The following is a 17,143-nucleotide window of genomic DNA, read 5'->3' as shown; positions in this document are numbered from 1 at the left end:
ACGTTAGCTTGGGGTTGTGAGATCCTACAAGAGTGTAAACAAAGGGCTGATTAGCAGAGCCAACTTCCGCATCAATTGTCCTGCTCACAACTCTAAATCGTATTTCTAATAAGCTGTAGACCATGTCTTAAAAAATGACATAGGGTTTTTGATTTTGGCTACAAACTGTATAATCATAATTAAAAGACCACAGGGAACGATTTTACAATTAAATTAATTATAGTTGGAGTGGGACTTTTCAGGGAGGTCATAGAAATGGAACATACAATGTGTGGGAAATGTTTTGTGAAGTATTTGTTTGAGTTATGCAGTCATATAATGCCCTTACACCCTGCTTTAGCTACCGAAAGGTGAAGGTGAGTCTACACCTGTCTTACAGTCCATTGCAGGAGGTTTTTCAACTTAATTTCTCGCTCTTTTGAGTCCTGAAATCCCACCATTTCTGGAAAGCTTATACCAAAACATTTCAATTGAAAGAAAATTGTGACGTTAAAGCCCGTTTCAAATTGTGATAATGGGTATTTGATAGAGTGATACTAAGCAGGTGCCCTAGTTAACCTCTTTAGCATTTCTGACATGCAGTGAAAAGTCCTAACCACATTCTAACTCTACACTGACATGCTGACCTGCAGGGTCAAACGCTTCTGCTGTGACGTTGCTTTGCTAACCTTTGCAGCTACTGTGCCGGCCTCACATTTACATAATCCATAATTTATTCACTCACTTCATCCCTGGTGAGTTATTGTGCTTGTATCTCTGGTTTTCTTTGATAATTTGGTCTAGTATAACCTCGAATTATTGCAGATTTAACCCTGATGACACAAACATTTTTAAGTCAACTCATCCATCCTTAACGGCTAACCATATTTGTTTCCAGTTTGTTCATTCTGTTTCAGAAACAGCTTCCATGCACCAATTAAAGATGCCCTCTACAGTCAAAGCTGCTACAATGACACAAAGTCTGCATATGTTTACCTATTTTACTTTTACAAAGGATATTTGTGACATTCAAGCCTGATTTGAAAAATGTAAAAATCTAGAGTGGGATATAAGAAGAGTAGGATATATATAAAAAAAATAACTTTGGATGACAAAAAACTAGTTAAGTGGGAGTGATATCAAAATATACATATATATTATTTTTTACACCATAATTATCAAAAAACTTCTGTAAACGAATGTAATAATTATGCACTCACATGATTATCTTTAGCATTCCACAAAATTTTCCGGTGCATTAAAAAAAACATTTTAGGGATAATTATTTAGCAGATTTGTTTAGGTATAAATTATTTGTAATCTGTTTTTTGCATCAGCTTTCAAGCCTTTGTCTCCTCAATTTAAAATGTCTCATGTCGTTCTGTTTAACCTGAAAAATGGATCACAATTAAAATGAGGAAAGTGAGTGGTAACTTTGGAATCTTATTTTTGTTTTTTCACTGTATTATCAGTTACGTTTCTTCTTCTTTTTTTTTTTTTTTTTTACCAGCAGGACATACCTCCCGAGAGGCCTTCTGCATGATACCACTTTTCTTTATCTCTTGTGCTCAGGGAGGAGGATTTCACACGGTTGCAGAGCTTCACTCTTTTGGTTCTTTTGTATTCGGATTACAAACTGTGTCTAAAATTCTTACTAATACATTGAAATACTGTTTAGTTTCAATTTTTATTGAGAAATACACCTATTTCTGATAGGCAGACAATAGATGACCTCCCTGACCTCTCCACCATGACAAAGATTACAGAGCTGTCAAAGGACACCAGGAACAAGATTTTACACAAAGACGAGACTGAAATATTGAACAAGCAACTTAAAGAAAAGAGATCAGCTGTTGAAATAATCAATCAAAAATATAAGAAAAACAAGATCACTGACAATCTCCACCTGGAGCTCCATGGAAGATCTTATCTGGTGGGGTACGAATGATCTTGAGAATAGCGAGGAAATGAATAAAAGAGGATAACTGGTCCATGACTTCGGCCTTAGTTTTGTATAACATCCTTAACAGTGTTTGGAAGAGGAAGAATTCTGAGTTTCATCTAGTGAAAAATATACACACTGCAAAGCATGAGGGTGGAAACATCATGCTTTGGGGCTGCTTTTCTGCAAAGGACGACAGATCTGTGTAAAGAAAATATGAATGGTACAATGATACTGTCCTTCAGTTGGGGAGGGCATCGATAAACGTAGATCTTCCAATATGATGTTGATCCCAAACACATCGCCCAGCAATCAAGAAGTGGCTACGTAAAAAACATTTTAAGATTATGGGATGGTCTGATCCTGGTCTTCGGGGGGACACTGTCATGCATGTTCTCTATGCTGACCTGCTAAAGCACTCTAGAGTCAGCTCATCATCAAGTTCTCAAAAGCCTGAGCTTTGAGCAAACTATGGTGGGTAGGATTGAAAAAATGCAAGACATTGTTCCCTGAGGAGCAAGGTTGTGAAGCACTGGCCTAGCTAGTCTCTAGATCTCCACCTCAATCATAGAAAATCTGTGAAGAGAGTTGTCCATTGACACTAATAACATCACTGTTCTTGAGAAGATCTGCATAGAAGAATGGACTAAAGCAGCAGTTAAGCCTGCTGAAAGGGATGTTTTATTGACCAGGAAATTTGTTTTAGCACATTCATAGTAATAAATACTGTAAAAGCCATATGATGTGATTTCCTGTAACTTTGATAAACATTGCAGCTTTTTAAATGAGACAGCTTGAAGAATCAGTGACTGCTTAATACATTTTTGCCCCACCGTGTTATATCTCACTACCAATTCTTCTTTTGATCTATTGTAAAAGCTTCCTTAGTGGTCTTTTATGATTATTAGCCAAAAACAAAAAAACTGTTGTTTCTAGGACAAAGTTTGTGCAGAACCGCAGTAATTCATTGGAAATTTGACTCTGGACTGTCGGTGCAGGGTGAACCTGCTCTCACTTCCCATCATCCCTTTGCTTATACACTCACTAGCTTACAGCCCTCACACCCCCAACCTGACATTACCTGTTCAACAAAAATGGCGAACAATATTGGTGCTATCCAGCCGTACAGTTTTGACCCAGATGCCAGCTTAGATGATTAAATGGATGTAGTCGTCTACAAGTGGATGTATCAGGATGGGGTGGAGCAGGAAGCTTGTGGCCTGCCGACAGTAGCAACTATGTCACTGCTACAAGCATTTTTTTTTCATTTAATCCTTATTCACAATGACTTGAAATACTCAGAAATGTAATTTTAAGCTTAATTTATCTATAAATGTCCTCCATCATTAGAAAAATGTCCCAAGAACATATTAAAAACACCAAAAACACAATTTTCATCAGAGTGAGTCCTTAATAGTCAGGCAGGAAAGTGTTTAGGGGTGTGATGTTAGAGGCAAAGAGCCAAACTCTAATTCGAACAATTTATAATCAGTTGGATCATCCTGAGATGAACCACCTCATATAATAACACACAGTAGCAAAAAAGTTTAGTCCATAAAATAAATCGCTAGAGCTGTAATATGTAAAACTTTGTAAAAAAAAAAAATCCAATTAGGTAACTGTGGTTTCCTCCCTCTGCTCCTGTGTTCATCCCGTTCTCTTTCATCCTTGTCTACTCCTGTATATTTTCCTCTTTCTCATCCTCAGATCTTTAGCACCCGGCGAGGTGACAGATTAGCAGGTAAGAGGCTCGCCCACACCTCCCTTTAATTGGAATCCACTGAGCTGCATCAGCCTTAGCCTGTGGTGAGCACAGAAAGGAGAGCAGTTGTGGTTCAGAATTTGTCCCTATGACTGACCATATCATCACAAATGTCTGCTTAGAAGGGAACAAACCTTTAGATCGTGCAAAGGCAGTATAGAAAAATGAAGAAAATATATCACCTTACAAAATAAAAGCAGATAGAGGTTCAGTTTTGGTCTCATTTGCGAGGGGGTTTGGGGAGTTGTAGGTATTGTGTAAGTGGGGTGTGGGTGTGTGTGTGTGTGTGTGTGGGTGAAGGTTTTTGTTTTGGAGTTGAAAACTCTTTTTACATTTGGAGCGGCTGTGCTGCAGAGGTAAAGCGGCCTACCTCTGATCGAAAGATTGCAAGTTTGGTTCCTATCTTGCTCACCCATGTGTCCAAGACACTGAACCCACATTGTTCCTGGTGGTTATAGGTGGGCGCCAGTAAAGCTTTCATCCGTGTATAAATGTATGTGTGAATGGACTTGTGACTGCGCTAAGTACTATGAGCCTTCTAAGAAGGTAGTAAAGCGCTAAATAAGTATACAGCACTTACCATTTACTATGTAAAGGATTTTGTATAAAGAGCTCCATAAACAAAAGTTGAGCTGCTATTAGATTATCTCAGAAGCAGAGCTACTAGATATTAGAAGCGATGATTGTGAAAATTCAGAGCTGTTCACTGACGGGGATCCGGTGGATATTGTACTACTCTTGGTCAAAGAAGGAGAGGAAAGGCTAGTTCGTAGGAAGAGATAGAACAGGAGAGTCATGAGTGCTGGACTGAAAATAGGGACAATGAATGTTGGAACAATGATGGGAAAAAGGTAGAGATTGACATGATTGGCAATTGACATGTTTGTGCAAGACACAAAGATGATGGGCAAGTTTGGTATTCTGGAGAGAAAAGTAGAAGGACAGATGGTGGTTGAGTTTGCAAAAAAAAAAAAAAAAAAAAAAGGAACATTTTCTTTGAGAATCCAGAGGATTGCAAAGCAGAGTAGATGGTAGGTGAGTGTTTCCAGTCAGTATAGGATGGTAGTGTGTAGGATGACTCTGGTGATGAAGAGAATGAAGAAAAAAAGGGCAAAGACAGTGGTGGAAATTGTAATTGAAGAATGTTGCATGAGTTTCAAGAAACAGTTGAAACAGGCTCCGGTTGGTCAGAAGATGCTCCCAGATAACTGGATAACCATAGATAATGTGATATTAAGTGTCCAGGGCAGGGATGTCCAAAGTCAGTCCTCAAGGGTCGGCCTCCTGCTTGTTTTGTCAGAAATCCTGCCTTATCTGCTGCTGATTACCTGGATCGGGTGTGTTTGGCCAACGTGGAGTTTCACTGCCAGGCTGATTGGAAAACATAAAGGACACCGACCCTCAAGGACTGACTCTAGACACCCCTGATCTAGGGTCAACAGTACAGAGTAATGAAGAGTGTGGAAAAAAGTGCAGGCAGGTTGGAGTGGGTGGAGAAAAATGTCAGGCTTGATGTTTGATAGAAGAGTTTCAGCTCAAATTAAAGAAAAGGTGTACAAGACTGTGGTGAGACCAGCCATGTTGTTCAGCCTAGAGACCCTGAAGAAAAGACAGGAAGCAGAGCTGGGGGAAGCATAGATGAAAATGGTGAAATTCTCTTTAGGGGGGTAAACAGGACGGATAGGATCAAGAATGAATACATCAGAGGAACAGCACACGTTAGAGAGTTTAGACATAAAGTCAGAGAGGACAGACTGACATTGTTCAGACATATTCAGAGGAGAGACTGTGAATATATTGGTGGAAGAATGCTGAGTCTAGAGCTGCAGGAAAGACGTCTAGACTAGACGAAGACAAAGAGGGGGTTTATGGATGCAAGGAACAAAGACGTGGATGAAGTTGATTCGCTGTGGCGACCCATGAAGGGAAAAGCCTACAGAAGGAGAGGACATATCAAGACAGTGGCTCAGGTGGTAGAGCAGGTCGGCCAACGATTGAAGGATTGGAGGTTCGATTCCCGCTCCTGCCAGTCAACTGTCGTTGTGTCCTTGGGCAAGGCACTCAACCCTCCTTGCCTCCAGTGTGGCTCCACTGGTGTGTGAATGTGTACGGATGTCCCGGTGAGAGGGCCTAGTCAGACTGCCGCAGGGCAGCTGTGGCTACATCAGTAGCTTACCATCACCAAGTATGAATGATGATGGAAATATATATATTGTAAGGGCTTTGAGTGCCTGGAAAAGCGCACATAAATCTAATCCACTATTATCAAGAAGACTAAGCTTAAACTTGCATTTCTCAGCATTTCTTTCTTAAAATTGCTAGTAATAAGGAGCAAATGAAAAAACACTGAAAAGGTATATAGATCTGATGTAGAAACTAGAATTGACAAGCCACAAGATCCCTGCTTTGCTCCATTCTGATGCATACACTTGCAGACAACTAGATCCACGTATGTCTTTTTCTTCATTCTAGCTGGCATCTGGCTCAAAATTGTACAGCTAGATAGCTCCAATATTGGTAGTCATTTTTGTTGCACTGATAATATTAGGAGTGTGAGGGGCTGTAAGCTAGTGGGAGAACATGTACCAAATTAATAATGGGAAATGGGGCCGGGTTTACTCCAAACCAACAGTCCCGCCCACAACTCAGTTTCTGCAGAGTGGCAGTAGTTCATTAGAAATTTACTTCTATGTCCTTTTTTCAAATTTAGGTTATAATCATGATTAAAACTCCACTGGGAATGATTTTACAATAGATCAATAGATGATCAGAGTGGAGCTTTAAATACAGAACAGCAGGTAATGTTTTTTTTCTTTCCTACCAGACTGCAGAAGACAAGCAACAAGGTTTTTTGTTGTTTATTTTGTATGAGTGAAAACAGAAGCAGTTAAAAAAAGCACAGTCCCTGCTGTTAGTGAGCAGATAGAAATATCTGTTCACTTACACACCCCGAGACTCTCCAAGGAGTGCTGAAATAGATGAGAAAAGGATCTATGGTGAGCCCAGAGGACTGGATAAATATTGACCTGAATGAATGAGGCCTGTCACAGTACATAAAAAGGTTTGCATGCACATCCACAGACACGCTTCTGGTTTAATCAACACCCATGCCCTGGAAGGACCTCACAGTGAATAAACTGTACTTGCACTCTCAACTCCTCAGCCACACATTGAAAGAAAAAAAAATTACCAAAACCAGCATCAATATTAATGGATTTTCAGTGGAAGGATTTTGAAAACTCAGTGGGAACTGTGTGCTTAGCTGAATTGTTATTTTCAATGTGACAGTGTAAGCATTCTATTACCGCTTTCCATTGTTTCTTTAAATTTTCCCCCCTTTTTTTTTTTTAAGAGTTTTTCCTTGCAGAAATATAGTATAAAAGTTTATAAAGTGGTGCATTAAGGGGTAATTGTTGAGACAATGCCTTTGATTTAGAAAAGGTTTGTGCTTCAAATGTATTTTCAACAGCAGATATGAAAAAAAAACACTTTATATGCAAGATCCAACATCCCAGCTTTAGGAAGGACCAATATTTGTGCCGTATTATAAAATGTCTTTATTCATTCTGCATGACATTTAAGAGAAATTCCCCAGACTTTTTAAGCACAAGACCTTCATCAGGAAAGGCCTGCTGATAACTCCTGTGTTCTAGTTTAAACCTAAACCGTAATCCCCTTGTGTTATGCTTCGGATTGCTTCTCTGGTTTAATGCACAATTTTTATTCCAAAAAAGTTTAACTTTTAAAGTTGTAAAAGTTGTGTATTCACGCTGGAATTGTGCAGGAGAGTTTGAACAAAAGTTAAATTGCACCATGGAGAAGGTAAAAATCTGCAGGTCTTATTCATAAAATCATCAAAGCCCTTGATTTGATGTTCTGTCACGTGTGTGATGATTGATAGTAGGTTTTTTTTTAATGCTTGGGAGTGATTGGGGGATTGTGGGGCAGGGGGTGCTGGGGATGGGAGGGGTCGGGCTTGTGTTGGCTGGATACTGACACCTCAGCCAAAGGGGTATATAAAAGGGTATGAGGGGTTTGTCTTATGATATTATTGCATGTGTGAGGAATGATGCTTTTGTTAGTTTTTTATACTATGTACTGCACCTTGGGGTGGTTCTTTAAATTTGAAGTTACTTTCAAAAAGCAATTAATTTGAATTAAACATATTCTAAATCAAATATGCATGTAGAATTACGGTATTATTCAAAATAGGAAGTTCTAGCTAAGATCATTTCAAAAACACATTTAATAGTACCGGATTGGACCACTTTTTGTCTTCAGAACTGTCTTAATCCTTCAATAGATAGGTTCAACAAGGTACTGGAAACATTCCTCAGAGGGTTTGGTCCATATTGACATGACAGCATCACACAGTTGCGACAGATTTGTCGGCTGCACATCCATGATGACAATCTCCCGCTCAACCACTTCCCAAAGGGGCTCTATCGGATTGAGGTAATTAGAGTTCAGTGAGCTCATCATGTTCTAGCAACCAGTCTGAGATGATTCCAGCTTTATGACATGGCGCCTTATCCTTCTGGAAGTAGCATCAGAAGATGTTATACTGTGGTCATAAAGGGATGGACATGGTCAGTAACAATACTCAGGTAGACTGTGGCGCTATAATGATGCTCAATTGGTATTAAGGGGACCACAGTGTGCCAAGAAAATATCCCACACATCATTGCACTACCGCCACCAGCCTGAACCCTGGAAACAAGGCAGGATGGATCAACGCTGTCATGTTGATGTCAAATCAGACAAAGTTTTTCCAATCTTCTATTGTCCAGTTTTGGTGATCCAGTGTGAATTGTAGCCTCAGTTTCCTGTTCTTAGTAGTGGCACCTGGTGTGGTTTTCTGCTGCTGTATCTGTTGGAGAGGTGATATTCTTCTCAGACATTCGACTGTTGGTGTGCATGTGAAGTCATTATCTTAACTTGGTACTAGACAGGTACACAAACAAATAAGGAAAAATGTTCAAAACTCAATATTTTTAAGCATTTGTAATATCTCTAAGAGAGAGATACCAAGGAAACAAAGAAATTCCACACCAGCAACTGACCCTAAAGTACAGTATAGGTAGAACATTATAGGTTTTTTAATGCATAAAATGTGAGAAAAAATTATATAAAGCAAAAAATCCATAGCTCCTTTGAGAGAATGGTATGTGGTTCACAGCAACAAAAGCCTCATCTGCATTTTTCCATTTTTATTTCTCAGCCTCTAAGAGCACACTAAGATATATTGATGAATATAAAAAAAGACCATTATTATTGTGATGCCAGTTCTTAGGTAGAAGCACGTACAGCTACAACTTATTTTTTTGCCTTGAAAGTATTTCTCATGCTTTCTCAGTCATTTGAGGTTAAGAGGACATTTATTAAGGTTTCATCTAAAAACGTATTAAAAATAAGACTTTATTTGAGTGAACAAACACCTTAAAACTATTCCGAAAGACAAAACATTACGGTTGAAAGCTTTCCATTAGAGCCAGACAGGATTTCTTTAAATTTAACAGAAGAGACTGAATAATATTTGGTTATTCTACATTCAGAGACAGAGGAAGGGTTTTGTACCACATTTTATTTCAAATCCATAATTAATGAAGGAAGCCCAAAAGCAAACCTATATACATAGAATTAAAATGTTTTCATTCTGCTTTTGCAAAGAAAAGGTTTGAAAAGTTGAGTGTCATTTGTAAAGCACATTTTTAAACATTTCTCACCAAACTTTTGGCTTTCAAGTGGACTTCTGATGCAAAAAATGAAGAAAAAAGATTATTTTGCATGATTTTTTTTTGTTTGTTTTAATGAAGATCTTTAATAGGATGCCTTCACTGAAGCGTTTGTATCACCCGTCATGTCGACTTTTCCTTGGTTTCTTCCACTTCCTGACTCTCTCTGGTTTTATAGTGCTGATCCGGCAGATTTCTTAGCTTCTCAGCAGCCTTAAAAAGAACACAACACAACTAAACATCTTTATTTTTTTTAGCAACCCAGAAAATGACTGATTCCCCCTCCCCATACTTTTTAATAGGTGTTTTAGTTAAACTATATTATGAAAGATCGGTTAAATTTATGCTTTTACTGCTACTTAAATACCAGGAGTATTTATAAAACATACATTTCTACATTCTGATAAATGTTTGAATTGGTTAATGTGAGCAAAACTTGTAAAAAAATGGAATTATAAGGAGATTTTTGCTAAAAGTAGATAAACTTCTGTGGAAACATCTGTGTTACCTGTTCAGGAGTGAGGTCCCTTTGCTCCTGGGCAAGCATCTCATAGCCCACCATAAACTTCTTAACCGTGGCTGAACGCAGGAGAGGCGGGTAGTAATGAGCGTGAAGCTGCCAGTGGGAGTTATCCTCTTTCAAATGGGGGCCAGTTGGCGCTCCTGAAAATGGAAATCGAGCAAAAAGAGACACGATGATGAAACATGAAAGACTGATGGCAGTGAATTAGTACAGGGAGTCCCGATCAGGTTTTGTAGCCTCGCTATGACTCCTCGTTGAGTGTCCGCTGATAAAGAGTCCTGATCCAAACCTTTTCCTTAAATAATTTATAAATGCAATAAACAGATCCAAGTTTCCCTCTATTTTTATTCTATTCACTTTGTTTTATCATTTAACACGACACAGCACTTCTGTAAAGTGGCTTGAACAATCAAAATGTGCAAGCAGCAGTTAACTAGTCAAAATAAGGGATTATAAGTTATGTAATAAAGTTTGGCGACTGTAGCTTTAGGATTTTCAGAACTACTAAACACTTTTGATCATATGTGATCACATATATTGATCATCCCATATAAAAGTGAAACTGAACACATTGGCCTTAAGGTTATTTTAGACTGAGTTATCAGACCCTGTATTTTCAGATCACTGCTTAAGTGGTCAGTCAAAACGTGTTTTTTGCTAAAACTTTTTTTTTTTTTAATAAATCGAGTAAATATTGACTTTTTAGTGCCCATCCTCACCTAAATGTTCAGCCAATTTTGTTTAATTTGCATGATTACATCCAGTTTAAGGGTCATTCACATGGAATCACAACTGGAGATGCATTCTTACAAATGTAAGAGAATTATCAAAAATGTTGTTGTTTTGATTGTACTCCAATAACAATAAGGCAAAAAGAAAGGCAGAAAGTATCATATTTTTCTAAAAGCTGTTCAGAAAATGTCCCCTGAAGAGAAAACCGTTTTTCTATTAAGTCATTCTCCTCACTATGGGAGCTAATCAGGCGCAGATAAAGATGACAGGAGGGTGACAAACTAATGGATGAGAAATAGAAAGGCAGATGAAGAAAAAAAGCCTGAAGAGAAAAAAGGAGATTAAAAAAATTAATACAGATAGATGTTCCTATTAGAGGACAATTACAGAGTTTTAAATTGTCTTTGGGTTTGTTTGTACCGATGCCTGTGAGTCAGTGAACCAGCATGTGATGCTTCAGTTAAATAGATGTCCCTGAAAAAGGGACCACCAGTTGTTCATCCATGTCACATAGCAGTTTTCCATACAATTTTATACTATCAATGCGGCCTCAGCATAGCTAACTTCATTTAAGCATTAAAGTCTCTTAATGCATCTTTGCTTATCGACTTGTATTTTTCATGTATTGGTTTCACGTATTTTGGTTTCATTTATTTAATATACTTTCACAACCACATTGAAAGTTTGCTTGCAGTGTTTGAAAAAAGAGAAATGATCTTTGTGTTTATAGATGCAACTGACAAAAAAAAAAAAAAATCACATATCGACCATGTTGTTCAGACAATAAGTCGCTCCGAAGTACATATCACATTTTTGAGAGAATTTTAATCATAAAAAACAAGAACGGGTATTTCATTTTAAATGGAAAATCTCTATAATAACGGAACAGATAACACAAATAGACTGAATCTATGCACTAGGGGTGTGTATTGGCAAGAGTTTGGCGATATGACGCGTGTCCCGATACAGGTCTTTTAATAGGATCTGTATCAAAATATATCCCAAGACTGTACCAGAACAATTTTTCATGTTTTTTTTTTTTTTTAAAAAAGAGTATGAGTTAGAAAAAAAAAACTATCTAAATACTAATATGTCTTTCATTGTAAAAAAATAAATAAATAAAAAATTTGAAATTCATTTTATTTAATGATCACAGCATTAAGCCCTTGTCAGCATTTTAATATTGATACACGAATCGTCATACAAAATATGGATTGTCATATACAGTCAATAAGGTCACTCCTCTGTTTTATGTACATGTTCCTTAGATTTTTGTGATAGCTTAAGAAGAAGAATGTATTTAATATTACCATTGATTATTTACAAAATCCAGGTAATGAGCAAAAAAACACCCCTCTACATATATTTCTGTACTAAAGACATTAAATAAGAGAGAGCTGGCTTAAACGGTCTGAGATTACATATATGAAGCAAACATTGTCCTCTTAAAATGTTTAATGCGTAGCCATAATATGACCAGCCTTGAAGAAATAAAAGAGAATAGAGATTAAAGCTAAGCTGAACACGAGATCACCAGAGGCAAGTTAAATACAAGATTTTCTTTTCAATCTTTAAGCTAGAAAAAAGATAAAACATGATCATGTCTCCATTTTCCTTCAGTATTTTTTTTTACATTTAACTCTGTTTATGATCTTCATTGTTTTAACAAGTTCAGAGAATTCAATGGATGAAGTCTGAAAATTTGACAACTTTGTCTGTATCTGCAACCACTAATGGACCATAGTTTTTTGATCTGACATGCCTCTCCTCTGTGAACTAGTGAAGGAAAATGAATTGAAATGAGGAGAGGATTTTATGTCCACACCAGTGACCGCCCCTCTCATGATCATAGAGGGCGTCACCGCAGGATTCCCCCTGATCAAAAGCAAGCGGCTCGACCACGGGGATCCCACTGCAACAACCAAAGCGAGAAGGCTTAATGACTGGTGTGGAGGATCCCCCAGGAAAAGACTAGAATTAAAACAAAATGTACGAAGAATAAAATACAGAATAAAAAAGAAACCTTGAGGCAACAAAAACAAGTAGATTTAAATAAGAAAATGTAACTTGAATTTAGCCCCAGATGTGATCCTCCAGAATGCAGCATGTCATTTACGAGGCTGCTACTGGAAAACGAAAAGCCTTGTGAGTGAAAAACCTTTTGGCTTAAATTGTTTTATATTGATTTGATGTTATTTTTTGTTAAAATCGTGGAATACCGCTTAATATACCACCAAACAAAAAATTCATTATTTGGAGAGGTCCACACCATGCAGATGTACTTTTTAAAGCCTTCAACTGTCTGCTTAACCAAATGTTAAGTGGTTTAGCATATTTAGAAAATGTATTTTTAAAAACATTGATTGTGTCTATTATTCCCGCAAGGCAATAAACAGAAAAAAAAAAAATCAGTTATTGATTTTTGTTCTTGGTTGGGTTATCAAAGGGTAAAGAGAGATCCAAGTGTTGTCATCAGTACTTGTGCTGTGATAAGCTCGGCAGACTAGTGCTGTGTTGTCAAGCACAGTAGGGTTTTTGTCTCACCATGTAATGAATTTTGTTTTTTCCAGACAACAGAGCAGCTGTAAAGGGTTTTGTTTGCTCGCGTTCCTTTCCCTTTGAGCTTTTCAAACAAAGCTTGGTGATGCTGGAATTATCAACCAGTTGTTGCTTAAACAGGGGAGCGTTCCAACAATACCTGGCAGAGAGTCTACAGGGCACCACGTAAGTCTGATGTGTGTCTGTAAATGCAGCCTTTTGTATATAAATACAATGTTAAAAGAAAGTCGTGGGAAAGTTTAGCTTCTTGGCTACTTGTCTGAGGACAACTCATAACTGCAGCACCATCATCAATGCAGATTAAGCTAAGACTTCTGACACAGTAGCCAAAGTATAGGCTGCTCTGATCATAGTTACACAGACAGTAGAAGTAGTGGGGTTTTTTTGTTCATGGTTAACTTAACCAAACATTGTTTAGCTCCTTTTTCCTTTTCTGTCTATGTTCATTGTGTAGTTGAACACATTAAACCTGAAGAGTAAAGCCAAAGATAACCAACATTTAACTGTTGATATTGTCATGCCTATGAAATATTTACAAATTAGGACCTTAAGGAGGAGGGGCATCACCCAAAACAGACTTTTGAAGAGAGAAATATGAAGAAGTGTCATCACACCTTTGCCTTATGCTGGTATGCCAGTATACAGTTTATTATAGGATTAAATAACCTTAAAGGTGCATAGTATTGCCTCATTGATTATACAGTGTTCCTTTGTTTATTGTGCGGGATGTGTTCCACGAATCCGCGAAGGATTTAAGGTTTTAAGGCTGTTCAAACCCTCACTAAACACTTTTCTCAGACAAACATGAACATTTTCCCACTTTTCTCTCTCGCTTAAGCTCACACAGATCAAACCTTCTTTAAAAAACAGTATCACCAAAGAAACCAAAGATCTGATCACTATTGAAGATTTATATCAGTTTGTCAAACTCAAGTCATTCTTTACAGGAGACATGGCTCCGAGGAGATTGATTGATTGTCTATTTAGCCAATGATGATGCAGAATACAGCCCAATGTAAAAAAAAAAATAAAAAATAAAAAAACACTGCAAAATTGCACAGAAAAAAAAAATCCACAAAACAGCTTGATTGTGAAAGGAACACATCAACAAAAAACCCCCAATAAATTAGTGAAACAAATGTATTTAGTATTGTACATTAACAAAACACAGAATAAAAGGTAAAACACCACAGGGTGACGTTGTTTACTGGGAGTCAAACCACACTTATTGTGTATGTTTCAGAGCCAGACTGCTTGAGCTTTTTGACCTTAATGACATTGTCCGGGTATAGTTTTATTTTTTTTTGAGCAGATCCAACTGGTTTACAATTCTGGTACCTGGATTTAGCTCAGAGCCTTGGATGCACCCTTTGAGCACAAGAACTAGATCCCCAGGCCTCATTTGTGAATTTTCAGATGCAAAAATCAAACTGTCAGAAGTGCTGTTTTACATATGAGAAAACTTTCTTTAGCCTCAAACATTTCCATGCGTCTGAGGAGGCAGAGAAGTGGTGATGCATTAGGGATGAGTGTGACATCAAAGACAAGAGGTTGCCATGCAATTCATTAAATTGAGATTACCGAAATAGAGGATAGACCCAACACGTACAAAATGCATGCTGGAACTTAAATTACTGGTACTATCACATTTAGGAGATACTCGTGTTCGTGTTGCAGCATGACAAAGACTTCTGGTCCTTTTACTGTGGGAGTTAAGACACTGATGAGGCATGAGGAGGCAGAAAATCGTGATAATCTAACCTTGTGAAAGCATGTCTCGTGCTGTATGTAGATGCTGAAAACACTAAACGCTAAATTAAAAAGAAAAAAAAAAATCTAGATTAAGACATTGTGGTACAGAAGCACATTAGAGAAAATGATATGGCTATGAAAAGGGTGGAAGAATCCCCATTTTTTATTACTTGTGCTGTAAAAGAAAGGAGGATATCAAGTGTGAAGAAAAAAAGGAACAAGAGGAGATTTGGAGAATTAAAACTCTATGAGGTGTGACTGTCACAAAAACTTAAACAAGGTGCAACAGAATTTTAGAGCAGCTCTTTTTATGATCCTCTTATCTCTGGTTAACTTGATATACCGCTAAAAGTATATTAAAATACTAACAGTAAAAAGACTTTATCGAATTATTCCCATTCCCTTTAATACTGTTGGGGGGGCACTTTTAGATTCCACAGTTTTCAGTGAAATGACTTTCATTTTGTAGCAAAACAGTAGATTTTTTGTAATATCCGCACAATGGGGCACACTTGAAAGCCTTAATTAAAAAAAAAAAATAACAGTGCACCATATAATTTGGAGCGCTTATGGATTCATTAATTCTGGTAGTGCTTATTGATGTCAGGGCAGTTCTGAGAGGGACAAAATGCTCTGTCAAAGTGTCAGTCTGTTCTATTAAGAATTTCAAACAAGTTTGGGTGTTGTTTTAAACATCTTAACGTAAGTAAAGGTTGGAAGTCTGTTATATTAAGAAAACTACTTTTAGTAATTTTTTTGTTGTTGTAATTTGATCTTTTAATGTGACACAATGTCATGAATTAAAATGAAAATATCTATAAATTAGGCTTTTTACAGCAATTATTAGATTGAAAAAAGATTAATTAATCGCACAAAAAAATTAATCACATGACAGCACTACAGAAAATACAGGTTATGTTTTTTAACCAGTACAAAATGTTATAAGTCAAAATAATTAACTTATATTATAATTATAAGTTATAAGTATATAATTTATAAAATCACTTAATAACTTATAAAATTCATCTTAAAAAGTCTGAAATGCTCATTTCATTTTTAAGTCTTTTAATTTTAAAAACCTTAAGCCTCCTTTAATCATTTCAGGTCTTACCGTGCCAGCCCATAGAGTAGGGAAAAGATACTTCAAACAGATTGTCATATTTGGTCAACAGCTGCTTCATAATATCTGCCAGACCTGTAAAACAGACAAAGATAAAATGAAACAGCCTTAGGGAGGTGGACAGACAGATAAAATTAAATATAGTGTGACTTGAGGAACTCAAATTTCATAAGTGAAAATAAATAAATAAAAAGTGTAAGAGAAGCTGTCATAAAAAAAGTATTGAAAATGTCTTTTTTTTTCTTTTTCAAATTAATTTATATCACACTTAAACAACAGGAGGTGGCAACTTTATTTTTAATATTGAGTTAAATATGATACCTCAGCATAATATAATATAATTATTTAATGTTATTTTGATTACAGAAAATATGTCTAAAGTATTAAAGTATCTATGAAACTCCTTCCATTTTCATCTCTAGCTTTTTCTTGATCAAAATCACCGGGTTGGTGGAGCCTACCACCCACTATCCAGCTACTGTCCGGAGAAGATAGGGTACACCCTGGACAGCTTGCCAGTACATTTCAGGGCCACACAAAAACAGACAACTTAAATCATACCTAGATGACAAATTAGAAACACCAATTAACACATTAAGAATGTTTGTGGACTATGGGGGGAACGAGGAAACGAACTGGGGCCTTCTCGAGTTCACCGCCTTTCTTTAAATGCACATCAAATTCCCTGCTCAACACCAAAAGTGCGTTCAGAAACTCCCAGACGTGTGTGGGAGGAGCTACTGTCCGAGGTTTATATTCTCATTGCTACATGGGAGCATTGACTTTTATATCTAATTTATAATACATAGAATACACAAATGACATTGAAAGATCAGTTTTACTTATTTAGAAAAGCTCTACAAAAGCATCTGCATACGACTCCATGTCTGAGTTCATGAGATTTCCCTAGAACAATGAGATGCACAGTCTAGGAACTGCGTCTTAATGGCGTCCACTTTCAGTGGTACTTCCATCTATTTGTGGTCAAGTTTGATGACTTGCTGACCTGCATCAGTCAGAGGATGGAATACTTTAAAAT

General features: G+C 37.1%; 1 protein-coding gene across 1 annotated transcript in view; it reads right to left on the bottom strand.

The window, feature by feature from the left end:
• Positions 1-9,247: 9,247 nt before the first annotated feature.
• galt (galactose-1-phosphate uridylyltransferase) overlaps positions 9,248-17,143 on the bottom strand; it is a 33,781-nt gene continuing 25,885 nt past the window's right edge. Inside the window, exons 9-11 of the mRNA XM_024257724.2 lie at positions 16,096-16,179; positions 9,927-10,081; positions 9,248-9,631 (exon numbers count right to left, since the gene is read on the bottom strand). Coding sequence (XP_024113492.1) covers positions 9,542-9,631; positions 9,927-10,081; positions 16,096-16,179 — 329 coding nt within the window. The 3' untranslated portion in view covers positions 9,248-9,541. The remainder of the gene's footprint in view (positions 9,632-9,926; positions 10,082-16,095; positions 16,180-17,143) is intronic.

Source organism: Oryzias melastigma, linkage group LG12, assembly GCF_002922805.2.
Source record: "Oryzias melastigma strain HK-1 linkage group LG12, ASM292280v2, whole genome shotgun sequence".
Classification (NCBI taxonomy): domain Eukaryota; kingdom Metazoa; phylum Chordata; class Actinopteri; order Beloniformes; family Adrianichthyidae; genus Oryzias; species Oryzias melastigma.
Note: the sequence above shows the minus strand (reverse complement) of the source record. Positions and strands in the feature narration are given on the sequence as shown.